Source organism: Taudactylus pleione, unplaced genomic scaffold (genome assembly GCF_031769625.1).
Source record: "Taudactylus pleione unplaced genomic scaffold, aTauple2 ptg000184l, whole genome shotgun sequence".
Taxonomy (NCBI): domain Eukaryota; kingdom Metazoa; phylum Chordata; class Amphibia; order Anura; family Myobatrachidae; genus Taudactylus; species Taudactylus pleione.
Genome location: NW_028284586.1, coordinates 10,413,874 through 10,440,987, shown reverse-complemented (window position 1 = coordinate 10,440,987; position 27,114 = coordinate 10,413,874). Strand labels below are relative to the sequence as shown.

Genomic DNA, 27,114 nt, shown 5'->3' with positions numbered 1-27,114 from the left:
TGCCCCTTATACAGTGCCCCTAGTAGTGGTCTCCCCCAATGCAGTGCCCCCAGTAGTGATCCCCCCATGCAGTGCCCCTTATACAGTGCCCCCTGTAGTGGTCCTCCCTATTCAGTGCCCCCAGTAGTGGTCCCCCCTCTGCAGTGCCCCTTATACAGTGCTCCCAGTAGTGGTCCCCCTTATGCAGGCCCCCAGTAGTGCCCCTTATACAGTGCCCCCAGTAGTGGTCCCCTTATGAAGGCTCCCAATAGTGCCCCTTATACAGTACCCCCAGTAGTGGTCCTCCCTATTCAGTGCCCCCAGTAGTGGTCCCCCCTATGCAGTGCCCCTTATACAGTGCCCCCTGTAGTGGTCCTCCCTATTCAGCACCCCCAGTAGTGGTCCCCTCTATGCAGTGCCCCTTGTGTCCCCAGTAGTAAGCCCACCCTATGCAGTGCCCCCAGTAGTGGTCCTCCCTATGCAGTGCCCCCAGTAGTAGTCCCCCGATGCAGTGCCTCCAGTAGTAGTCCCCCCCCAGTAGTGGTCCCCCCCAATGCAGTGCCCCTAGGAGTAGTCCCCTCCTATGCAGTGCACCCAGTAGCAGTCCCCCCCCCTCTATGCAGTGCCCCAGTAGTAGTCCTCCCGTAAACAGTGCCCCTAGCAGTGCGGACAAAGACACACATGTAAAATAAAAAAACACCTGAATCCGTGCTCGCCTGGCTCCTGCTCCAGTCGCCATCCGCTCCTCCGTCCTCCTGGGCCGCTCTGCATTATGGGAGAGACGTCATGACCGAACTCCAACAAGCCCTGCTCGACCCCCCTAGTTATGCCACTGAGTACATGGAACATTTTCTTTTTACTAAATGTAATATTGACCACCTTATAATTTTATCAAATGATTTTTAATCTTTTTGATTTATGTTTGAAAAAAAAAAATTGTCTTTGCTAATGCCTGTATCATTATGAATAGATATTTTATATATTTAGTTACATTTTGTACAGTGATGCTTTCCCTTTTATATTAGGTTTATCAGGAAACAGGGTCTGGACAGGTTGTTCCTGGAATGTGACACACACATGTGGCGTCTTGGGGACAGGAAGATCCCAGAAGGCATTACTGTAGATGGTGGCTCAGACTGGTTTCTCCTCAACAGGAAGTTTGTGGAATATGTGACCTTTTCCAATGACGATCTAGTTACAAAGATGAAACAATTCTATTCCTACACACTGCTTCCAGCTGAGGTATGTTAAATATATACCTTGTCAGTGTTATATGAAACCATGGAGACTGATGACTAGTTAAAGATAACTCTTTACGTGGGTCTGCACTGTCATTTTAACACCCTTCTTATATAGAGCCCTACATGGTATCAGCAGTTAGAACACAACCTTATTAAATCGCAGTATGCTCCTCTTCATTAACCTACATTAAAAGGAATATATCAGCCAGACATTTCTGTGCTATGAGAATTGCTGATACATGATAAATACCCGCTTTAACATCTCTCTAGTCCACCTTTTCCATCATCATCTGGGTATTATATATTTGTCATAAGCTATTAAACATATTAATTCCACACTATGGGATGTGTCTGGGATGGCTTCATAAAACTTGTATTTTGTAGCTAAAGAAATGCAGTATTTAATATCCGCATTTAGCTGCCTATTGTAATTTATGTAGATGCTGTGTTGTTGCTACATGCAGTTCTGGAGGAAGCTAAAAATATGGCTTAGGTGGCTCACCCCACCCTGAGCAGTTACTCTCCCACCTCCCTGCAGATTATTACTTTGGCAGACAGAAAGGGTGGGGGGGCACTGGGATGTGACATCCTAGTCCATCACAGACATGGAGGAGCAGTAGTCAGTAGCTTCACAGGTAAAACGTTACTGGCTGCTTCTCATCCATGTCAGAGGTAAGACTTCTGTGTGGCGGCTTTTACATTTTGGGGGAGATGTATCAAACGTTCTAAAGGATACAGGTGGAGAAGTTTCCCACAGCAACTAGTTTCTAGCTATCATTGATCAAGTACATTTTATAAAATGATAGCTAGAAGCTGATTAGTTGCTATGGGCAACTCCATTTGTCCTTTTTAGAAGATTTAATACATCTCTCCCTATTTCACCTATTCAGTGTCCACTAATCCACTCTTTCACTGGGCTCTTGTGGCAGTGGCATCACTGGGGTTGGTGTCACTCAGTCCGTATTCTCACCCTGACACCCCCGACTGTGTACCCTTCTGCGAGTGCCGAAGGCGCACTCATGGAAGAGACATTGCCTCATGTACTTAAAGCTACACCTCCAGTTATATTCCATTTTTGGGGTGTGACACACAGTCACACCCTCAATCTTGTCTCGCAGGGGGCTTGCCCCCAGCCTCTCCGGGTGCACTGTGGATGACGAGCGCATCATCCATCACTGCTGCTTGGTGACACCATCCGAAGGGGTGACACCAAAATAGTAGAGAACCTTAATGTACAGATGAATGTAGGGTTAAGCACCCAGCCTGTAGTAATAACTACAGCATGTTCATTTAAATATTGAATGGAATTCAATTTTAAAAAACTAATTTAGAAATAAATTTGGAATAGAAGAATGCTGGGCATCAGCACCCAGTGCCAGAGAGAGTCTGCAGGTGTGAATGCGATCAGGGGACGCCAGCACTGTTAGCAATTAAAGTGATAAGTAAGACTTCGGATGCAGCCCCAGGCATCTCACTATAAATGGTCATAAGAGAACTTAAAAGGGTTCTGAGGCAAAGGGAAGGAAAGAGCTAATTTATAAAACCGGTATAAATAGTTAGTTTTGTTTACTTTGGAAAAATCCTAACACCGGAATCCCGATTATGGAATTAGAGGTCATTCGTAGTATGTATCTCCATTTTCAAATAAAGGACCATAAAGAGGACAAGGGGTTATCCAGTGTAAATAGAAGAAAGCAGGTTTCACAATTAGCATATGAAGGGCTTCATAAGTGGTTTTTAGGGCTATTCGTTACACCCCAAAACCGGCCCCCAATAATTATCATTCTATCTCGTCTGGTTTTCATGCAGGCGCACAAAGCCCCAGCGTCTGGCTGAAGGATCCGAGCTTTGGCAGATGGGTCCTTATTCATAAACCAGGGTACAGGAACAAACGCTATCTGAAGATGGTGAATGTTCCCACAGTCAAGCTCCGAAGATATTGTATTTACAGAGCTTAATGAGTTTTGTCCTCATACTAGTGTAAGGGGCCAGTGGGCCAGATTGTGGCTGAAAGGTAAGCAGGAGATACTGTATCACTGATATCTCCTATGTTACAATTATAATGAATGGGCCCGATTCCTAATTTGTTTATTAGGTGATGGTGAATAGACCACTCTAAGTGATTAACCTGTGGAACTTCTTGGGATGTAGTCAGGATCCTGAGGGCCTACGGTCACAATACGACAGCGGCAACCTCGACTATCCGAGTCCCGACACATTCCGGTGGCAAGTATTAGGTTAGGTTTAGGGTTAAGCTGTGGGAGGGGTGGGTTAGGGGAAGGGTAAGGGTTAGAATACTTACCTAAATTTGTCTGGATTTTGACCGTCGGGACCCTTCTTACCACATGCAGTTGTGATGGCAGATTCACTAACAGCATTTAAATCTGGATTAGATGCCTTTCTTACAAGAAAAGGTATCTGCAGATATAATTAGTAGAGGACATAATATGGGACAATTGATCCAGAGAATTTATATTTACCTTAATTTGCAAATGTCATACTGGGGAGATTTGTTTTGTCATTTGCATTAACAAGCTAGATTTTATGAAAGGTTGCTATAGATGGATCCAGGGGCAGGACTATGGGAGACAATGGAGGCTCCAGCTCTGAAGGGGCACCTCCTCCATTGTCCACAACATATTCACCCCATTTAGGGCTGTAATTACATACCCGAAGTGTACCGTTACTGCCGCCCAATACATGGCACCCCTTCCCGGCACCTGAGAAGCCACCATACACTAGTGGAGAGCTCCATGTCAGACCATCAGCTTCTGCCTTCATCTATCTATAGCCTGTCATCATGTGAATTGCTACATTACAATGTCAGCGACTGTGACGGAGGGGCCCCAAATTATAACTATACTATGTACTGCATTTGATACTGTCCACTTATGAAGCATTCTGTTTAAGAGAGGTACAGAAATTACATTAGAGAAGCATACTTGCCACCATTTGACCTGGGAGATAATCGAAAGGGAGTCCCAGGGGATTGGTGCAGGGAGGGGGGTCCAGTTAATCACTTCATCGAGCCCCCCACTTCTCTTGGGAAGTGGGTGTATCTAAGAGACTACTGTATCAGGAATCTGGGAGAGCTCCCCAAAATTCAGGAGAGTAGGTAAGTACATAGATAGGTGGCATCTGTGCACAATCCTTACAATACACACAACTGCCTCCACCATTTAGGCTGCAAAGCATCCTCAATCTTTAAGGTGCGAAATACATCTATAAAATAGATTTCGATGATGTACTGTAATAAATCCAACTGTACACAGCATGAAGGATACATTATATAAACAGTTCATATTTTGAGCAGGATTACGAGTAGCATAGGGTGTGAAGATTTTCCCTGAGCATAGAGGAATTTTTTCACCACTTCATTCTTTAAATCTAGGCCATTGCGCTTCTCCGTGACTGCTGGTTGTCATAATTCGACTGGTTGAATGCAGCACACATGTTAAATAATCCATTTTAATTCCATTTCAGTTGCAATCACCTTTTCCTCTCAATTCTGATAACCTTTTCGTCCATTATCTTGCAGAGAATTTCTGTATCATTATGAAAGGACACAGGGCAATGGATAATTGGGGAGTTTTGCTGCGCTCGAGTGAGAATGCATGCCTTTATCATTTAACCAGCCAATTCAAGCATAAAACACATATTCACTGGGTTGTCACGTAGCATTAAAGAGGATAGCAGGGGGATTATTTGGAAGAGTACACTAGTGCTAATGCCGTGCTATTTATTTATAGAGCCATATATTTAGCCCCCTCCAAGGATTGCACTCCCTCTCTTATGTCCAATCTGCTGTTTGTTATAGTTCTTAAAAAAATTATGCCACAAAACAAGTGGAGAAAACAGTGACCGTATTTATCTATTTTATATCTGTCATGTTAAAGTACAGCTACTGTATCACTAACACACAATGGAAGCAGCCATTTTCTGGGTGGGTTAAGCCAATATAACAATGCAGCCAATCAGCTTATTAAGGAAACCAGAAATATCACTGCCCGTGCTTCAGTGATGTCCTAGGTTAACAGTAAACTGAGGGCTGCAGTCTCGTAATAGTGATGAAACCCACAAAATATCTACCTTCACTGTGTGCAGATGAGGAGTATCCTTTTGAATAGTGTTAAGTAAGGGCGTCCATGTTTGGTATTCCACGTCAGCCAATCAGACATTTACTTTGATCACACGGTACAAGTCAGGTTAATGAAAGCAGAAAGCAAAGATATCACTGGTTGTAAAAGTTTCTATTATTTGCTCTTATACAGATATCTTACTCACTTATGACAGGTATTCTTGACCATACAACCCCTGGCACAAATCAGACTTTTGTATATATACAGTATATATATCTATATATATCTATATATATAGTATCATTAATTTCTTTTTTATGAGTGCGACCATGTAAAGCAGTAAAGCATGAATGTCATTCTCATCGCAGTCTGTTTGTTGTACGCAAATTTCAGTAATGTCTCAGGGAATTTACTGATGAGCCAGTCCACTCTCACAGAGGAACTTTTGCTGAGTTGAACACATATTGGAAAAATAATTTAAACAGCCAAACATAAAAATAGCTTATTTTAAGCCCATCTGCTGAGGAACATGCATCCTGTGCAGTAAGCATTCACAATTACATTTTCTTATAATGTAATAAACCTAACTAATACAGCAGCAGCAACTCTCCATCTTGCAAAAATGTAATATATGCACAGGACACAGAGAAAACACCTATCAGCTGAAGATGAATTTGCAATCAGCCAATCAGAAGCGGTTAAGTAGTGCTAGCGACCATCAGCACCAACTTATATGTGCACCTTTGCTCAGGCACCCGCAATTAATACGGCTTGGACAAGCACATGTGCCTGTCTGTATCTATTCACAATCATGCACACATTCCCCTAGTGTACCCAGGCTCTAATAGAACGCCCCATCCTGCCTAGTGATGTCTGCAAGATGTCACAATACAAAAAGCTCATTTCCAACAATACTCCATCCATCCGCTTTGGTTTGTGGCAGAGTTATCACCCCTATGTGCTCCCAGGATCTCACCAGGTGACACTGTGAGCTTGATAGCTGTGTAAATGCTTCAACCTACACTTATGTGAAGCAGAAAAGATTTAGAATAAATTGCACAGAGAACGTTAAAGACTGTATAGACTGAACATAATGTTTTAAAAGGCAATTCAGCCTGTAGCATAGCAACATTATAAAGGACAGTCACTTCAGCATCAATTAAGTTAAACCATTTTGTCTTCCTAAGTAGCCAGTATGAAACACTTTAAGAAGCAATTTCATGTTATGTTTGACCCTCTAGGATCCAGACTATAACATTCATAGTAATCTTATATTTATGTAAAGGATTTTCAGTCTCCACACAGTTTAATGAAAAGAATAAACCATCACTGTGTCTCTGATATTGGTGCCTGAGGCTTGGAAATGGGATCAAGAGCTGGAAATTGGATGGATTTTCGTGGCCTGTCCTTAATATAATAGGAACCTTTCCCTTTGCCCCTATTCATTGCATAAACTTTACATCTTGTAGGAAGAGATAAGCAAGTGATGAGTGTCGTTTTGTTCTGCGATGAGCGGTCATTTATCAGGAATAATATATGTGTAGATTGATTTAAGCTCAATAAAACAAGGGCAGCCCCATGCGTGAGACCTGTTTTGTTGTAAATGTATTGGTAGGAAAATGAATAAATCATTATTGCACATCTTTTGGCCACTGGGGGCACTGTCACATGGTATTTAATTTTACCTGGAAGCATTTCTCATGTCATAGAAAGCTGTTATGCAGATAAATATTTTACTCATTGTTACTACTCAATGGGGCATATCCAATTACCCGCGGGACTTCTCCCGCGAGTAATTGTGGCTTGAAAGTCCTGCGGCGCGGGGTTAAGCTATTCAATAAAATAGCTTTTTCACCGCGCCATTAAATCGGCTATGTCAGCGAGAAATGCAGGAAACAGTGTGTTATTGCCTCTCGCGCAAGGCCGATTAGGGCGGCTTCACACAGATTTTACCTCGCACCTACATGAGGTGTGAGGTAAAACCCGACTACGGTGACTCGCGCGCGGGGTCTCGGGGACACCTGCGCGTGCTTTCCCCGCTAATTGAATTACGACCAGCACGATAATTAGCCCTGCGGCTAATTGGATATGCCCCTAAATGTACAATAAATACATCAGTAGGTAAAGGTAAAAATAAATATTGCTATACACAGGCTCTGCACCCGAGTATACACATCTACAGACAAATCAGAGTTGATTATTATTCTCAGTCGCAACTCAAAGTGGAGAGAGTGTCGGTAGAAACGCGGTCTAATTCAGAGTTGTTTGCTATGCAGATGCTTTTTACGAATGCAGCAATTTTTTGCCACTGCACATGCATCAAAGTCCATTCCTATTTTTTCACGCTGCAAGTCTTTATTCGCAGTGTGATTGACAGGGAGCATTTGGGGGAGGCAACAGGGAGTGGCGGCTCAAAACACAGACGTGTCTAGACCGTTTCGTGTGCGTCACATCCTGCATCTGTGATCACGTGCACAGGAAACAGGGCTCCGACCATAGGCTCACTCAAGGAGTAGGTGTTTGCCTGATTTTGCATATGTGTATGCATTAGCGGACAGCTGCGATGGCTCAGGTGGGTGTCTCAGTACACGGCCCAGCTGCTGGTGCATTCGCATATTTTCGCACATACACTGCAGCTGCGGGAGCTTTAGTGTACAACTCTGAATAAGGCCCTATGTAGAGTTGTGTGTAAACAAAGCTCAATCTGATTTCAGGCAGGTCTCTTGTGCCAGGTATAGGGCAGGTATAACTGCACTGATAATGACGGCACCTATTTGCACAAGTGGATAGATAGGGGCTGTATGACCACATCATTGCGTGCAATACAGAATAGGGGCGAATGTCCGCATTTAATTTCATGTATGCAGTGCTTGTGCGATGGCCGCTGACATGCTTGTCTCTGAAAGTGATTTGCTCACAACGGGGCTGCCACATACTCAGGGGTAAGAGGCATGGAGGTGCAAAAAAGTTTGGGCTTCGCAGCAGCCGACACGCAGGTTGCTGTCTTCTGCTCTGGGTTCCCAGTACGGAGCTGGTCGGCACTGGTAAGAGGCTGGACAAACTGTAGACAGGCAGCAGTGAAGCACTAATACTGTTAAACAGCAAGGGGATGCAGGAAATGCTAAAGTCAGAAACATGTTACTAGAATAAGCAAACCGTTTTAAAAAGCAAGGACGCAAGAGCTAGGGATGGGACCGACAGGGCTCATGTAGAGTTGGGAGCATTCTGGAGCTGGTGCAAAGTTGCATGCAAGTTAATTTTGCAGACATATCTTGTTTGTTTGGAGCTAAGTTTATGTGTGATGCAGTTGGAACTCAGTTGCATCTCCCCTTGTGGGTGAAGTGGTTTAATTGGGTGGGAACAGGATGTTCACATATAGGATACGTATAGCAATTGTGTGTAGATGAGTTCATGATGGATCTGGACCTTTTTGTCCAAAGTTCAGAAATCAGATGTAAAATACATAAAAAAACGGGATGCAATTTATATGCCGGCGGACGGGATGCTGGCAGTTGTAATACCGACCCCGTAATCCTGCCGCCCGGCATAATGCAGATGCCGAAACCCCGAAGGACATCAGGATACCGACGTCGGCATCCCGACCGCCGAAATGCCGAATATCTGGACGGCGGTAGGTGTGCACAGTTAGCCGGGGATTGGGGGGTTAGAATTAGGCACCCCTGGGGGGGAGATTAGGGTGAGACACCCCCGAGGAAAGTTAGGGTTAAGCTACGGGAAGGGGCAGTTAGTGTTAGGCACCACTGGGGGGAGGGAAGGGGGGTTAGGCCCCTCTGGGGGTAGGTTAGGGTTCGGCACCCCCCCGGGGAGCTTAGGGTTAGGTACCACTAAGGGAGGGTTGAGGGGGTTTAAGTTACTTACCTGCACCTGTCGGGGTTCTGCACCATTTGGCCTTCCAGCGTCGGTATTTGAACAGGCGGCTATTCAGACCTCGGCATCTCATACCGATTCCCAAAAAGTAACACAATTACATGCTTATTTTGAGTTGGATGTGTCTGCTGTATGAATATAAATTTACAGCGTACTATACACTGTAAACCTGATGATGTGATAGAGATGCCAGTTATCAAGATGATGATGATGACTGTTGTTTAAATGTAGAATAAATAAAAATGGCTATAAGGCTCGTTCACCCAAAGTGATCTAAGCACAACACTCCTAGCCAGGGCTGGTTCCCACTTTTGCAAGAGGACAAACAGAATTGTGTACACCTACTAAATCCGCAAGTAGCTCCAGGCCATGACTGACATGGAATGCTGGTGCTTATAGAACTACAAATACCAGCATGTGCTTAAATCCAAGGTAAATGAGATCTGTAGTGCCACATAAGAAAATATAATGTTAAAAATACAGAAAAACCATGAAGAATTCCTTTTAATAAATGAATATTCCCCTGATAATTCATTTTACATTTTATTATTCCCCTTATTACACAGGGGATCTTGTTCTTTTGTCTTGACATGACTGAGAAGATTAGAGGCCTGTCAGGAACTAAGCAATAAAGAAAGGCTTTTGCTCTCATTGGCCAGAGGCACTCTGATTGGTTAGTAGTGGTCAGACCCCACTTGTGAACTAAACTCAATCAACTTCATTGGTACAAAGATGTTCATTTGTACATTTCAGAGCAATCACAGTAGCATTCTTACATTCTGATCAATCAGGTTACTCTCTGTGGGTTTCTGTGATCTATCATCCCCCTGTACAACAATTTCTTGAACATTTATCCACCTAGGTCCCTCTTTTCCTATTTTATGACATGTTCATTATCATCTTGGTTGACTTCAGCATCCCCGTTGATTATCGAAATTGTTCTCATGCCCCCAAACGTCTTTCTCTAAACTCATCTCTAAGCAATGTCTCGATTCTGTTGTCTCTAGATTGTTAAAAAAAAAAAGTCAGATTAATGTCCCATCCCTTCACACAATTGTTCACAGCAGTTGTACATGGAAAGCAGTTACAAATATCCTCCTAATATCCAGAAGTATTGTATCTCTTGTTTCACCAATGGAATTTACACAAATTACAGTAATCATCGTGATACCGATTAGCTTCCTTTGCCTTCTATGGTGCCGCCTCATTCCAAATATAAATTATATACTGCAGAAAGCAATTTTTTGTTAACTCAGAAGTCACCTAGGTGAATAAATTACTTAACGAAATGGAATCCAGGAGACAATTCTTTTTATTATCTGAATTGAATGTTTTACCATTATTTGTGAAACATACAAAGAAATACATTGTTTTAATTAACCAAAAAGGCCTCCCCCAATAACAATTGATAGAAGGAAAACCCTGTTGTACATGAGATATTCATATGCGAGTTTGTATTTCCTGACACTGATAGGGCAGGTGCTAGCCTGGCATACTAGGGAGTTCAATATATAATGCATATAATCTTCTGTTTTCAGCTACATAATGCAAACATTTTTTCTTTACTCTTTGCAAGCCTAACAACCTGTAAATTAATTATCAAACACAATAAACTTATTTCTGTATGCTATTTGTGAGCTACTGTATTATATATTGAAGAGGAGTATTTAGAATCTAACAAACTGCATGACAATCATATTCAGCATAACTGAGAGTATTTGACAAATGTTTGAGCACCTTATTGTATTCAGCTTTCATCTTCTGCTTGTCTGTCTTTACCCTGTGTATTAACCAATTAGGTTATGTGACTGTTTACTGCATGACCAATCAGATCATTGTAAAGTTGAAAGCAGTAGGAGATTAATCTGCTGATCTTGAGGGAGGTGGTGACACATCTAATGTTGTGGTTATGTTAGTCAGGAGAGATCATGTGACAGGGGCAATGATTCCATGATGTTAGGAGGGTAGGAGGCAAGCAAGCAGCCAGATAGTGGATGAAAAAGGGGCTCCCTAATAACATATTGAGTATTCAGGTGCTTACTTCATACTGATGCAGAATGTTATTTGTGTCATAGACACCTCTGTATGAAAGAAGGTTTATACCTGCAAATTGTTCATTCTTAGGGGTAAATTTACTTAAGATCGATTTTAATAACGCATTTACTAAAATATAATTTTTGTATCGATTTTAAGCATAAGTAAATGTGTGATTTAGCCCCTGAAACAAAACATCGATGTTGATCGATTTTTAATTGATTAAAATCGACCTTTAGTAAGTTTATCCCTTAAGCTGGCCATACAGCAGACCAACTTTACTCCAACCATCAACCTAGTTGTTTGGTTGAAATGAAAATCTGGTAATATATGGGAGTAAATGACAATCAGCCATTTGTTTCCAAACACCAGAAAACACGACAAAGGTCATTCAGGCTAGTTGATTAAATCTGGTTGATATAAACAACTTGTCTGAACAACAGCTTTCGTCCGTTTTCCGGTGTTTGGGAGCATATGGCTGATTGTCATTTACTCCCATACATTATCGGATTTTCATTCCATCCAACCAACTAGTTGGATGGTTGGAGGAAAGTTGGTCTGGTGTATGGGCAGTTTAAGTCCTACTGATAAATTCAGGTGTATCTTACCGGTATGCAGTCGGGAAGCCGGCGGACCTAATCCTGACAGGCGGCTTCCTGACTGCTTTATCCCTGCGAAGGTCAAATGACAGGTGTCTACATCTAGACGCCTGTCATTTTACCGACACCGGGAGACCGGCGCCTGGCATCCCGATTGTAGGGATGCTCTGGGCGCGGACAGCCGCAGGGGGGGGCGGGGGTTAGGTTTAGGGCTCCCGGGGGGGGATTTAGGGTTAGGCACCCCCTCGAGAGGTTAGGGTTAGGCTAGGGGGAGGGAGGGTTAGGCACTCATGGGAAGAGGGTAGGGTTAGGCACCCCCCCGGGGGACTTAGGTTTAGGCGGCGGGGAAGGGGGGTTAGGTTTAGGCACTTAGATGGGGGATTAGGATTAGGCACTTGGGGGGGGAGGTTAGGGTTATGGGGTTAGAAATAGGTTAGTGAATATTTACCTTCGACGATCGGGATTTCCTCCTCTGCCGGGATGCCAATGTCGGGATTCCAACCACCATGGAAGTCGTCTGGCGGTAAATCATACCGATTCCGTTTTACCTGTAGTGCTGAAGCAAATTACAATGTTTACAGATCTAACTCTGAGTTGGGGGATATACATAAAAGAAAATTGAGTGCAGTTAATGTTTCTGAATACCTCATTCTTGGCAAAGTTTGTATCTATTATATTTCACAGTTCATTTCTTGCATTTGATATGATCCTATGACCAGGAGACATTTAAACTTTTGTTTTTCCTTTCAGTCTTTCTTTCATACTGTTTTGGAAAACAGTGCTTATTGTGACACCATGGTGGATAATAATTTGCGAATCACTAACTGGAATAGAAAACTAGGCTGCAAATGTCAATATAAACACATTGTTGACTGGTGTGGCTGCTCTCCAAATGACTTCAAGCCTTCTGATTTTCATCGCTTTCAGGTATGTATCTTTGCATTACAATCATTTGTTAAGAGTCATCTACAGATGTGTCCTCATACATCTAGCTTCCTTGCGTGTTAAGGAGCCCTTCTAATCACGCCAGCCATGGTGTGACTCGGTAGAGCCGAGCGTCTTTTTGTGAAACTTTTTACCTTCAAATGCATGTTATTTACACAGTGATGAGAATAGGTAGCACAAGCAGCTTCTGCTGATTAAAATGATATGCAGCATGCCTATGTTCTGTGTGCGTCTGCGGGTGTATCTGCATGTGAAACGCTACGTTAGTGTTACAGCTGCTGACACTGTAACGTAGCATTTCACATGCAGATACACCCGCAGCTGCTCAGAGAACATAGGCATGCTGCATATCATTTTAATCAGCAGAAGCTGCTTGTGTTTTCAATTCACTGTGTAAATAAGATGCATATGAAGGTAAAAAGTCACATGAAAGGCGCTCAGAGCTACCGAGGCACACAGAGGTCCCGCATGGAGGATGACACATCTGTAACACAAACATTTTTATTTCCCTATTCTAGCTGCTTTGCTACAAAAATATAGTTGCAGTAGTCTTTATTTTTTTTAGACATTAAATCCTGAAATACAATGGTCCAGAGAAAGCCAGGTGGTTAACAGGTCCGCTCCTTTGTTTTACCGAATGCCTGGTTCTTTTCCTGTGTCTGTTCCTCAAACAAAAAGTAAACCTCATTTCTTTCCGGTTCAGTGTGACCTCATACTATAGTTACTGTTCCCCTTCAGGGGTTATGATTCCCTACAAGCAGGAAATAACAGTACTTAGCACAATGTCACATTTGGCGATCACAGGTTTAAATGTTATCAGTCTTTATACTGTTCTTTAAACATGATCATAAACAAACTAATATGAAGTAAATAATTTTATAATACAGGTTGAGTCTCCCATATCCAAAATGCTTGGGACCAGGGTTATTTTGGATAACGGAATATTCCGTATTTTGGAATAATTGCATATCATAATGAAATATCTTGGTAATGGGATCCCAATATACACACAGAATGCATTTATGTGTTATATATACCTTATACACATAGCCTGCAGCTCATTTTATACAATATTTTCAATAATTTTGTGGCTCAAGCAAAGTTTGTGTACATACATGAAATAAATTTACGTTTCATTTACACCTTATACACACAGCCTGAAGGTAATTTTATACCATATTTTTAATAATTTGTGCCTTAGATAAAGTTTGTGTACATTGAACCATCAAAAATCAAAGGTTTCATTATCTCAGTCATGCCAAAATAATTCCGTATTTCGGAATATTCCGTATTTCGGAATATTTGGATATGGGAGACTCAACCTGTAAAAGCTATTGATTGGTTAAGCCAGTGTTTCCTATCTCCAGTTCACAAGAACCACAGGGCCTAATAGTGCACATTTTCCTGATCTCCTAGTGGAAGCACAGGTGTATTCATTACTGGCTGACATGTTCTAAAAGTGGTGCTAATTATTTAACTTGTAATATTGAGGAGATCTGTTAAACATGCACTGTTAGGGGTTCCAGGGACTAGAGTTAGGAATCACTGTTATATGAACACCAAACAATATTACGATAACGATTGTGTAAGTAAATTACGCAATATAAAGTTAATGGTAGTATAAGTAAATAAAATAATGTAACATTTATTGATAGTATAAGTAAACAAGATAATACCCAATTGGATTGGACCCAATTTCATTGACATCGTTTTGATGTCATCCAGTTGCTTAGAAATAACCCACAAATCAGTGTGTACCATTATGCCTATTCCCTCCATCTGCGGACTATCACTGAGCCTGGGTATAATAATTGTGACGCATGGGTCTTGAGCATCCACCAAGCCTGGATTACATTTGTTTTGTTTGCCCTAGACCAGAGGTTCCCAAACACGGTCCTCAAGGCTCCCCAACAGTTCAGGTTTTAGAGAGATCCCTGGTTAAGCACAGGCGACTTAACTAGTACCTCAGTCAATTTGAATTAACCATCTGTGCTCAACCCACACTCAGCCACATGCCTTCAAACATGACTGCTGGATTTACTTTCTTGGCAAGTGTAAGAATATAAATATGGTGAGATGATGGGTGCAAGGTGCAGCTTTCTGCCCCTGCTGTTTTGCTGCCGAAGGCTAAGTCTATGTAGTCTTTCCACATACCTGAGCCTGGTAGTGTCATGGCTGTCGGCATCCTTTCTATGTTGTCTCAGTAATAAGGTCATGATGCCATGTATCATGACCTTATTTGTAATTTGTAGTGATCGTGTAAGCAAACAATGTACGGTAAATTATGGAATAAGTTAGGAAGAAGCAGCAAGGTAGATAGGGCTAACTTCAATATACAGTGGTTCTTCCTTTGCTTCCCATCCATCTTTACGTATATATATGCAAAATACAACATGTTCTTTCTACTGTCCCAAGCAGTAATACCACATACCATGGCAAATCATTTGTTTGTGAATTAAAAGATTGCAAAAAATAAATAAATACTAGCTGGTACACTGGCTACATACAGACTCTTCCTGCAATAGCGCATTTATTATATCAACTGTTTCAATGCAGGAATAGCTTCAGGGATTTCATCTGAGCATTCTTAGATGCAGTTCCTTCTAATAATTAGCTTCCAAAATTGCTCAAAAGGTGCTAATCTACCAATACAAACCCCCATAACATTACAGCCAATCAGATATTTCCTTTAATTTTCTAATCAGCACTAGACAGATAAGCGCTAATTTGTTGCTGTTAGAATATGTTACCTGACCATACAGTGCTGAATATGCTCAGCAGAGTTTTCTACTCCATTCCTTGTCAATATGCAAAGGTACTGAGCCAACATGATGCTGTGAGGATGTGGGGGAAGAACCGGAGGAACAATACACTCAGGTCTATTCACATAGATCTGCAATATTGAATTGTTACTTATCACTATATATTGCATCATTTTGATGTGATATATAGCTTGTCTAAGTAGCAGTTCATGTATAATTGTCCTGCGATGTGAACCGTTATCCAGGACTCCAGCAATGCCATCTTCTCCTGCGGTTCTCTTCATAAGGAAAGCCTCTCCTCTTCTACACATGCGCTGGCCGCTGTCTTCTATCTTCAGTGCTGCTTGTGGGGCTGTGCAAGGGAGGAGGAAGGAGAGGGAAGGAGGAGGGAGGGCGGTTTGGACAGAGGAGACTGGAGGCAGGGGATAGGAGAGGGAGGGGGAGAGCACTGGGGCAGCGGTGGACAGTAAAGGACCTGGCATATGCATAACCTTTACGGCGGGAAGGGGGCACTGGGGCAGTGGTCAGCAGCGGTAGTGCAGAGCAAGTTGGGACTGATGCAGCAGCAGGCAGTCACGAGGACCTGGGCTCCTCTGATTGGCTGCTGCCTGTGAAGCGGGTGGGGAGAGCAGGAAGAAGGCAGGGAAACAGCTGTCTACCCTGCTCTTCTCCCCTCAGCAGGCACTTCACGCCATCCTGAGTTGGAGAAAAGATTTTTAGAAGTGAAACGGAAAGCTGAGCTTTCTGTGCTTGTATGAATCGCTCTCCCCATACTACTGTATGGGGAAGCAGTGTGAATACTTAGCAGGGGCACCACTGGAGGTATCTCAGATTTCTCCATGGTTACCCCTTCTATGAATAAGGAGAAGCAGTGAAAAGCCCTTTTATCACTGAAAAAAGGATTTTCACTGCTACATGAATAGACCCCACCGTCTCCTGACTGATGTGCACGTCCCTTTAGTGTTATTGTAATGAGAAGAAAACAATCTCTTTTTTTTTTGCAGCCAACATATCCAGTACAATACTCATCCTTTTAGTTCCAGCAGAACTTTCTTGTTTGTGACTTACTCCAACTCCCTCTAAATATCCTTGTCTCTGTTAGCTAGAGGTGCCCAGAATGCTGCAGGAGCATTAAATGTATGCAAATAAACATCATTTACATTCAGCAAGCTTTGTATGTGAATGAATTTATGTTCACACTTAATGGATGTTTTGACAAGTAAAGGCAAGAGTTGGACAGGTCTAGTCTACAGCATTTATCTCTCAGCTAAGATGTATCAATGTGAAATCATCTCAGCCACAACCTTGGTTTGTTCTGTATCCACTTGTGAAGGTCATGAAGAAACAGCAGCAACTCAGCTGCTACAGCAGACACGTGGACATCAGCCAGCACATCGCTAACATCAAATGGCCAATACTGGAAATCTCACTGCGGATTCCACACCATTTATTTATTACTGATCTTCTATTAACTAAATATTCTGACTAATCAGAGTATTATGTGACCATTTCTGTGCAATCTGTATTCTTTTACCGGTCTGTTCACATAGGAGAAGACGCCGCTTTTGGCCAACATGTAATTGCTGCAAACAGTATCCACTTCTCTAAAACGTCAATAGTTATACTACAAATCAATGCTCTGTCCTGTGATGTATTTGGCTTTGTCTAGACATAATTAAATGCTATAGGTCATGCAGAACATTTTATATTTAGATCTTACCGGACAACATGGTCACTGAGTACTGAAAACATATTCTATATCCAAAGCATTCCTCTGAAATGTGTATATATGTATGTGTGTACAGCCATGGCCAAAAGTATTGAGAATGACACTAGTACTGGTTTTCACAAAGTCTGCTGCTTCAGTTTTTATAATGGCAATAATGGCAATTTGCATATACTCCAGAATGTCATGAAGAGTGATCAGAAGAATTGCAGTTAATTGCAAAGTCCCTCTTTGCTATGACAATGAATTTAATCCCCAAAACAATATTTCCAATGCATTTCAGACCTGCCACAAAAGGACCAGCTGACATCATGTCAGTGATTCTCTCGTTAACACAGGTGAGAGTGTTGACAAGGACAAGGCTGGAGATCACTCTGTCATGCTGATTGAGTTAGAATAACAGACTGGAAGTGTTAAAAGGAAGGGTAGAGCATGAAATCATTGTTCTTCCTCTGTTAACGATGGTTGCCTGCAAGGAAACACGTGCAGTCATCATTGCTTTGCACAAAATGGGCTTCACAGGCAAGGATATTGCTGCTAATAAGATTGCACCTAAATCAACCATTTATCGGATCTTCAAGAACTTCAAGGAGAAAGGTTCAATAGTTGTGAAGAAGGCTTCAGGGTGCCCAAGAACGTCCAGCAAGCACCACGACTGTCTCCTAAAGTTGATTCACCGGCGGGATTGGGGCACCACCAGTGCAGAGCTTGCTCAGGAATGGCAGTAGGCAGGTGTGAGTGCATCATCACTCACAGTGAGGCGAAGATGTTTGGAGGATGGCCTGGTGTCAAGAAGGGCAGCAAAGAAGCCATTTCTCTCCAGGAAAAACAACAGGGACAGACTGATATTCTGCAAAAAGTACAGCGATTGGACTGCTGAGGACTGGGGTAAAGTTATTTTCTCTGATGAATCCCCTGTCAGAGTGTTTAGGGCATCTGGAAAAATGCTTGTCTGGAGGAGGAAAGGTGGGCGCTATCATCAGTCCTGTGTCATGCCAACAGTAAAACATCCTGAGACCATTCGTGTGTGGTGTTGTTTCTCAGCCAAGGGAGTGGGCTCACTCACAATTTTGCCTAAGAACACAGCCATGAATAAAGAATGGTACCGAAACATCCTCCAAGAGCAACTTCTCCCAACCATCCAAGAACAGTTTGGTGACGAACAGTGCCTTTTCCAGCATGATGAAGCACCTTGCCATAAGGTAAAAGTGATAACTAAGTAGCTCAGGGAACAAACATAAAAATGTGGGGTTCATGGCCAGGAAACTCCCCAGACCTTAATCCCATTGAGAACTTGCGTTCAATCCTCAAGAGGCGGGTGGACAAACAAAAATCCACAAATTCTGACAAACTCCAAGCATTGATTAGGCAAGAATGGGCGGCCATCAGTCAGTATGTGGCCCAGAAGTTGATTGACAGCATGCCAGGGCGAATTGCAGAGTTCTTGAAAAAGAAGGGTCAACACTGCAAATATTGACTCTTTACATAAACTTAATGTAATTGGCTATAAAAGCTTTTGACACTTATGAAAAGCTTGTAATTTTACTTCAGTATACCATAGTAATATCTGACAAAAAAGTCTAAAAACACTGAAGCAGCAAACTTTGTGAAAACTAATACTTGTTTAATTCTCAAAACTTTTGGCCATGGCTGTGTATATATATATATATATATATATATATAAAATATACACACACACATCTGCCTTTGTGCACAAATGACCGACTGACCCATATGCCAGCCACATGAACCGCCGACAATGACATAACTACCATTTTCTGTAGCCAGTCATATTGGTAGATCGGTGGGTCAGTAAGTGTGTATGCACACTTGCATACACACCAAATCGTTCGGTCTGTCGGCCAGCGGGTCAGCCAGAGGCCAAACTGTTGACCAAGTATGTACATGACATTAGGCTGATAAATCCGTCTGTCAGAATCCCAGCAGTGTAATCCCGAAGGTTGGAAATCCTGCCACATGCAGGTAAGTATTGTAACTCTTTTCCTAACCCACCTTTCCTGCAGCTTAACCTTAACACTCCCCTCCCGCAGCCTAATCCTAACCCTCCCCTCCCGCATCCTAATCCTAAACCTCCCCTCCCGCAGCCTAACCTTAACCCTCCCCTCCCGCAGCATAATCCTAAACCTCCCCTCCTGCAGCCTAACCCTAACCCTCCCCCTAGAGCCTAACCCTAATGCTCACTGGCGGGTTCGCAGCCATTAGGATTCTGGAGCCGTGATTCTGACGGTCAGGATTCTGACCACCGTTATTGTGTGCACTGGGATGCCGACTACATCCCGAAAAATACAATGCGTTGGAGCCCCGGATTTATAGATTGCTGAGAAACTGTGTGCTAACTCGCTATGGGACAGAGGGCTTAATTCAGAGGCGGCCCTACGGTCTACGACCGCACGGCCGCCTAGATGTTTGGCCAGTGCGCATGCACACGAGGGAGCCGGCTCCCTCGTGCGCATGCGTGAGACCCGCTATGACTGACAGTGCCGGTCATAGCTGGTCTCTTTCCAAAGGGGGCGAGCTGTCAATGTTGATTGACAGCTCACCCTGTTTGGAAGGCGGGCCGGGGGGGTGGCAGCCCAAACGGAGGCATTCCCATGGGAACGCCTACCGTTTGGGGGAGGCCCCACTGACATCACTAGTGATGTCAGTGGAGAGCTTCCGGCTCTGACAGAGCCAGAAGCTCTCTGGGGCTTACGACAAGTGAAGACCCTACCCTAGGGTCTCGTCGTAAGCCCCGATGGTCGCGATGGTCTCTGACCATCGCGACCATTACCCGAGCGGTCGTTAGAGCTGTGGGTGTAAACCCACAGCCTAACGACCGAAACAGAGGCGGGCGGTCAGGATGCAAGCGGCCGCCCAGTTTCTGAGCGACCGCTTGCATCCTCCGACCGCCTCTGAATGAGGCCCAGAATGCAGCTAAATGATAAATAGCATAGAATCACACAGTTCCGGGATTAGCGGTGACGGCAGCAATACTAGATAACAGCACCCACCCACTAAAGATACAAGCCAGCTTTGCCGGGGAGACACGCTGTAACTTTGTATATATGTTAAGATCCCTGACAAAGGATTCGTAAATGTGGATTCTTATAAGATTTTTGCATAACTTACCAGAGTTTGTACATTTGGCTAAAGAACATCTCTACTCTGGAGGTAACTATTATAATTTATTGCCCGACGAATGTAACTAAATAATCCTATAAGTGAGGACTTTTTACCTCTAAGCACGTTTAGTGCATTTGACTTTACACCTGTTTCTGCTAAACTCACTTGTATTTGAATCAGTCTATGTCGGGCTAAATTAATAGCTATAAACTGGAGGCAATTCCACTTCTCGGCTAATACAATCAAATACTCCCCAAACTGAAAATAAAAAGGCTTTATATTCTTAAGCACAGTCAGTACATTGGACTTTTCAACTGATCCTGCTATTCACTTTACAATCAAGCTTGCATTAACAGGAAAGCTGCTACACTAGTGATATGTGAATATAGGGTTATGTTATAATTTGATATGTTACATTTTTTACCAATGCTACAATTTAAATTGCCTGCTTGATACTGAATTACGACTTATTATACAAAGTAGTTTTTTTATACATATTTATTTTTGTTAATGGGATATGTATGATTAAATAAATATTTTTAATTGATTTATACTCCAGTGCAGAATTGTGTGATTTTATGCAAATTTTTGTGAGGTGGGCAATACCTCCCCTTTTTTTCTGCAGCAGGTGTATAAGCGATTATTTCAGCTAATGTGCTGAACAGGCAATGAGAATTTACTGATCCTAATGATAAATAGACCCCAATTCATGTTGGAAATTATCGAAAAGCTATAAGGCACATCACATCTGGAAAGGTTTTTACCTCGTGTATTTCAACTATTCGGCAAGGCTAAACATTCAGACAGGCCTACCAAAAGCTAATGAAGCTTATATTTACCCCTGTTCACATGACTGTCCTTCAGGCAGATGTCAGGAATGAGCCTATGTGGTTTTGAAACGTACATTAAATAGAATCTTTTTTCCATAGATAGCTGTGTTTTTCTATTTTTATTTTCTTTTATCTTTGCTCATTAGTAAATTATGGTGTTTTGTGTTGAAGATATTTATAACTGGTTTCTATGATGGTAATTTTCTGAAAATTCAATCATCTAGGAAACATTAGTTCGAAGTATTATAATCAATGTGTGTTTGGGAAGAAGATCCATTTTTCAGTGTAGCAGCAAATTCTTGGAAATGTGGTAAATGAGTTACGGTTTGTAAATATCAAAGTACACAAAAACAGTTGTTCTTGTGCATCTTAATATTACATATATTATTTCTTATCATCTACTTATAATGTATTTATTCATTGCTCATATATTAATGATTTACAATTAATTATGTATTAGTTACATATATCTATACAAATAAATTATTTATTTCTTAAATTTAGGAGAGTGAGATGACATTGCATGTGTCTTCTATACCTGTCGCTATGGTCAATATTTACCATTTGGAAGTTGATCAAACTTTTAAAGCTACAATTTCTTCAAAGACAATACTGACCACTGCTTTAAATCTTGCGGCAAAACCACTAAAAAACGTCAGTTTGTAAAACCACCAACTGGTAAATATACCCCTATGCGTACTCACATGATAATTTGTTTCTCAGTACAATTGCATTTGCTGAAAAATACCAAATTAAATTTAAAGCTAATTCAGTTAAGAACGAGTTGGGCCCTGTTGAGACATTTTTACGCAATTTACACTGTGATTTCCATCTACAATTCAACTCCAAATTTGCGTTGCTTGTATTTTCCCAGTAAACTGACATTTGCTTGTGCCCAGCAGGTGAAAAGGTCGAGAAAATCTATAATTTGAGGTAAAAATGTCAGGACACGGTGTACAGTACTACCTCTGGTACTCCCCTACCAATGAATAATCGTGCAATAAAGACATGTCATTTTTCAGATGAATTTCTCTAAAAAGTTCAAAAATGGGTTAAATGATGTGGAGAAAATTTTACAAAAGTGCTTTAAAACCCTGAAAACAACATGAAACACTTTTTAATGTACCCCAAAATACTGTAAAGACTAATTAATTTAACAAATTTGCTGATTGTAATTTTTCCACCCTTACTGAAAAAGAATAGAAAAACAAACATTTGATACCTTTTAAGAACCTCCAATACTTGGCATATGGCCCCTAACCGCCTTCTATATGGTTCTGCTCTCTGAGTAGCCCCTTTTTTTGGTCCCGGATGATTTCCTCACTTTTTCATCCACTTCTGCTAGGCCGCTTTTTGCTGAAAATAATATGCAACATCTTTGCAAGTCCTTTGAATCGACATTTTTAGTACAATCTCACATTTCTCTTGTGTACGCATTGCCGTGATATATGGAAGCGTTATGTTGTGAGTTTTCTTTCACAAACTCACATCTAATTTAATTGACCCCTTAAAGGTAAGGAAATAAATTGCTAGCAAGGAATGCCTGCACATTTACAGGAAAATAACAATTATCCCTGGGCTGTAGAAGGAAAGGGTATATTTTACAAATGCTGTGGTCCAAAATATTTAACCATATGTTACACGTGAAGGCATCACACTTTTTGTTTTTTTTTACTTAGTATACAGTACATATATGAAACTTAAAACATGTTATGACTATAATCGTTTTTGTTTTATGTTGTATTTTTATAGCAAACAGCCAGGCCTACTTTTTTTGCCCGGAAATTTGAAGCTGCCGTGAACCAAGAAATCATCGGGCAGTTAGACTACTATTTGTACGGTAACTACCCATCTGGCACACCTGGCCTGAGATCATACTGGGAGAATCTGTACGATGAACCTGACGGCATCCACAGTATCAGCGATGTCATGCTCACTATGTTTCATTCGTTTTCCCGCATGGGACTGAAAAGAGCCGAGGCGTCCCTGCATACCGATGGAGAAAACAGTTGCCGGTATGTAAAAAGTTGTATCTGCTTGGAAATCATCTTGCAAAGTGGGCCCAGCCTAAAGGCAACTTGTTCCACTACTGATATGATTGGTCTAGAATTCCTTAACTGCCAAACATTATTATTAGTTTTCTGAGCACTTTACCATCCAGTCTTGGAACCTTTACGCATATCAGGCTTGACTTTGCTGGTTACACATGCACAGTGGAAGCCAGGCAGTTATGTAGGGTTAGATGAGCCCTGACAAGCTTCAGGACAGGTTGTACGTAGTGTATAGCTAAAATGGGTAACGATAGGATAGGGATTATATTTACATATATAGAGGAAAATGTATTAAGCCTTCTCAAATGTGGAATAGTGGAAAAGGTCTCCATAGCAACCAATTAGCTTCTAGATATCATTTATCAAGTGCATGCTATAAAATGATAGGAAGAAGCTGATTGGTTGCTATGTCTCCACTCTTTAGAATCTTTGATACATTTCACTCGTAGGCCGTTATTTATTAGCCTGCAAGTTGTAGACTCAAGTGCAATTCTGGCGAGTTAGCCCAATATTTTTAAAGCAGCAATAATTTAAGAGGCAAATCAGGATAGGTTGCCTTTTAAATGATTGCTGCTTTAAAAATACATAAGGTCCATAACGCTTATAAACTAATAATGAATTGAAGTCCGCATTTAAAGTTTGAACAGTTTGTATCCTGGAGTTTTTAGAATTCTAAATCAGAGTTGGCTGTTTGAAGTTTTTTTTTTCCCCCAAGCGATAGATGTCTTAAGAATAGTTAGAACCTACATATTAAACAATGAAATGATGCTAGTATCTGTAGAGTGCTGCCTAGATTACTATTTCCATTGTACACTAGCAGAAACTTTCTAATAAATTACAAGAACCATCAACAAGATCAGCAGCATAATATAACAATATAGCAGATAGACAACCCCTTGACAATATTGCCAAGAACAGCAATTATGAGACAATCTGAGACTCTTCATCTTCACATCTACAGCCTTATTGTCTGTGTGCATATTTAAAGAGTAGCTCAGTGAGAGTCAATACTCCATTTTTGGCCTGATCAAATTCCTCCTCAGACTGTGGAGTCTAACACACAATCGATCCCGCATCAGCATGTTGATGTGCATTTCTCAGCTTATTTTGTCCATATGGCAAAAAGACGAGCAGAAAATAAAATCTGCTATTAAATGATTGGTTTATTTCCATCATGAATTTTCCTAGAACTGCCAAGGCTGACATTAGCTCAGACTATTCCATGAGTAAATGTTTACTGCTATACATGCTAATAAAGAACAAGGCACTTTAGTATTCAGTGCAGGAGGTGGGTTTCTGCTCATGTTGGCTGCTGTGATTTGTTTGCAGTGTCTTTGCAGAGTCCATCAATGTCAGCCTTGTATATATTCCAACTGCTCTGTATTGTTAACACGCAGCAAAGAAGAAATAAAATATGAACAAAATGTATCCAGATGTTCTATATTTTTATAGTATTTATGTATAAACTAAAGAAACTTTTTTTTTTTGTAGGCTTCTATGTTTACAGTGCCTGTGTACATTTATTTAGCTGTCAATGTTTTTGTTACTTTCTTTGACAGTGTATATAACATCTGTGCACAATCTGGTTCACCATTTACTTTCCAAACAAATCAGTCTCTATTGGATAGAAATAGATCATTACCAAAAGTGAATATTAAAATGCACCTTTCAATACACCTAAACCCCCTGGATGAGGGAGAGACACTGCAGGCAGTGGTCTCGGGTACAATTGAACATTAGGGGGTCTATTTACTAAAGGTCAATTGATTTTGATTTAAAATAAATAAAAAGTGATCAACATCGATGTTGTGTTTCTGTGGCTATGGGGCCTATTCGTCAACACTAAAATAACGGTTTTAAGTACATTTTCCTTAATTACCGTTATTATAGTATTAATTAACACAGAAGATATCACTGATATATCTACACTCCCCATACATTAGTATGGGAATGTAGAAATTAGGCTAGTGATCAAATTCGGAAAATTATGTATTTTCATAATTTTATGGTGTTACTATACGCCACTCTCAGATGGCGTATAGCGGGTGATACTTACCTGCTTTCAGCTGGGCAGGTCCTCCTCGGCTCCCTCCGTCACTCCCTCGTCCCTCCTCCGGCTCCGGCTGCTGCTCCGACTGTGTTCTCCTGAATATGGAGATACTTTGAAAACAGGCGAAAAGTGCGAATCCGCAGAAACTTATCGCCAAATGGCACTTTTCGCCTCTAATTGAATGCTACTGCATGTCTATATGATACATGTTCTCCTTTTCTTGCACTACTCCATGTCTGCATGATGCATGTCCTCCTTGTCTTGCACTACTTCATGTCTGCATGATGCATGTCCTCCTTGTCTTCAACTAATTCATGTCTGCATGATGCTTGTCTTTCACTACTTCATATCTGCATTATGCATGTCTTCCTTGTCTTGCACTACTTCATGTCTGCAGGATGCATGTCCTCCTTGTTTTGCACTACTTTATGTCTACATGATGCATGTCCTCCTTGTCTTGCACTACTTCATGTCTGCATGATGCATGTCCTCCTTGTCTTGCACTACTTCATGTCTGCATGATGCATGTCTTCCTTGTCATGTCTGCATGATGCATGTCTTCCTTGTATTGTACTACTTTATGTCTGCATGATGCATGTCCTCCTTGTCTTGCACTACTTCATGTCTGCATGATGCATGTCCTCCTTGTCTTGCACTACTTCATGTCTGCATGATGCATGTCTTCCTTGTCATGTCTGCATGATGCATGTCTTCCTTGTATTGTACTACTTTATGTCTGCATGATGCATGTCCTCCTTGTCTTGCACTACTTCATGTCTGCATGATGCATGTCCTCCTTGTCTTGCACTACTTCATGTCTGCATGATGCATGTCTTCCTTGTCATGTCTGCATGATGCATGTCTTCCTTGTATTGTACTACTTTATGTCTGCATGATGCATGTCCTCCTTGTCTTGCACTACTTCATGTCTGCATGATGCATGTCCTCCTTGTCTTGCACTACTTCATGTCTGCATGATGCATGTCCTCCTTGTCTTGCACTACTTCATGTCTGCATGATGCATGTCCTCCTTGTCGTGTCTGCATGATGCATGTCTTCCTTGTCTTGCACTACTTCGTGTCTGCATTATGCATGTCTTCCTTGTCTTGCACTATCATGTCTGCATGATGCATGTCCTCCTTCTCATGTCTCCATGATGCATGTCCTTCTTCTCTTGCACTACTTTATGTCTGCATGATGCATGTCCTCCTTGTCTTGCACTACTTTGTCTGCATGATGCATGTCTTCCTTTTCTTGCACTACTTCATGTCTGCATGATGCATGTCCTCCTTGTCTTGCACTACTTTGTCTGCATGATGCATGTCTTCCTTGTCTTGCACTACTTCATGTCTGCATGATGCTTGTCTTGCACTACTTCATGTCTTCATGATGCATGTCCTCCTTGTCTTGCACTACTTCATGTCTGCAGTATGCATGTCTTCCTTGTCTTGCACTGTTTCATGTCTGCATTATGTATGTCTTCCTTGTCTTGCACTACTTCATGTCTGCATTATGCATGTCTTCCTTGTCTTGCACTACTTCATGTCTGCATGATGCATGTCCTCCTTGTCTTGCACTACTTCATGTCTGCATGATGCATGTCGTCCTTGTCTTGCACTACTTTATGTCTGCATGATGCATGTCCTCCTTGTCATGTCTGCATGATGCATGTCTTCCTTGTCTTGCACTACTTCATGTCTGCATGATGCATGTCTTCCTTGTCTTGCACTACTTCATGTCTGCATTATGCATGTCTTCCTTGTCTTGCACCACTTCATGTCTGAATGATGCATGTCTTCCTTGTCTT

General features: G+C 41.7%; 1 protein-coding gene across 1 annotated transcript in view; it reads left to right on the top strand.

Annotated features, from left to right (window-relative positions):
* XYLT1 (xylosyltransferase 1) overlaps positions 1 to 27,114 on the top strand; it is a 346,586-nt gene that overhangs the window by 273,516 nt on the left and 45,956 nt on the right. Inside the window, exons 6-8 of the mRNA XM_088476228.1 lie at positions 1,005 to 1,221; positions 12,571 to 12,747; positions 22,959 to 23,221. Coding sequence (XP_088332354.1) covers positions 1,005 to 1,221; positions 12,571 to 12,747; positions 22,959 to 23,221 — 657 coding nt within the window. The remainder of the gene's footprint in view (positions 1 to 1,004; positions 1,222 to 12,570; positions 12,748 to 22,958; positions 23,222 to 27,114) is intronic.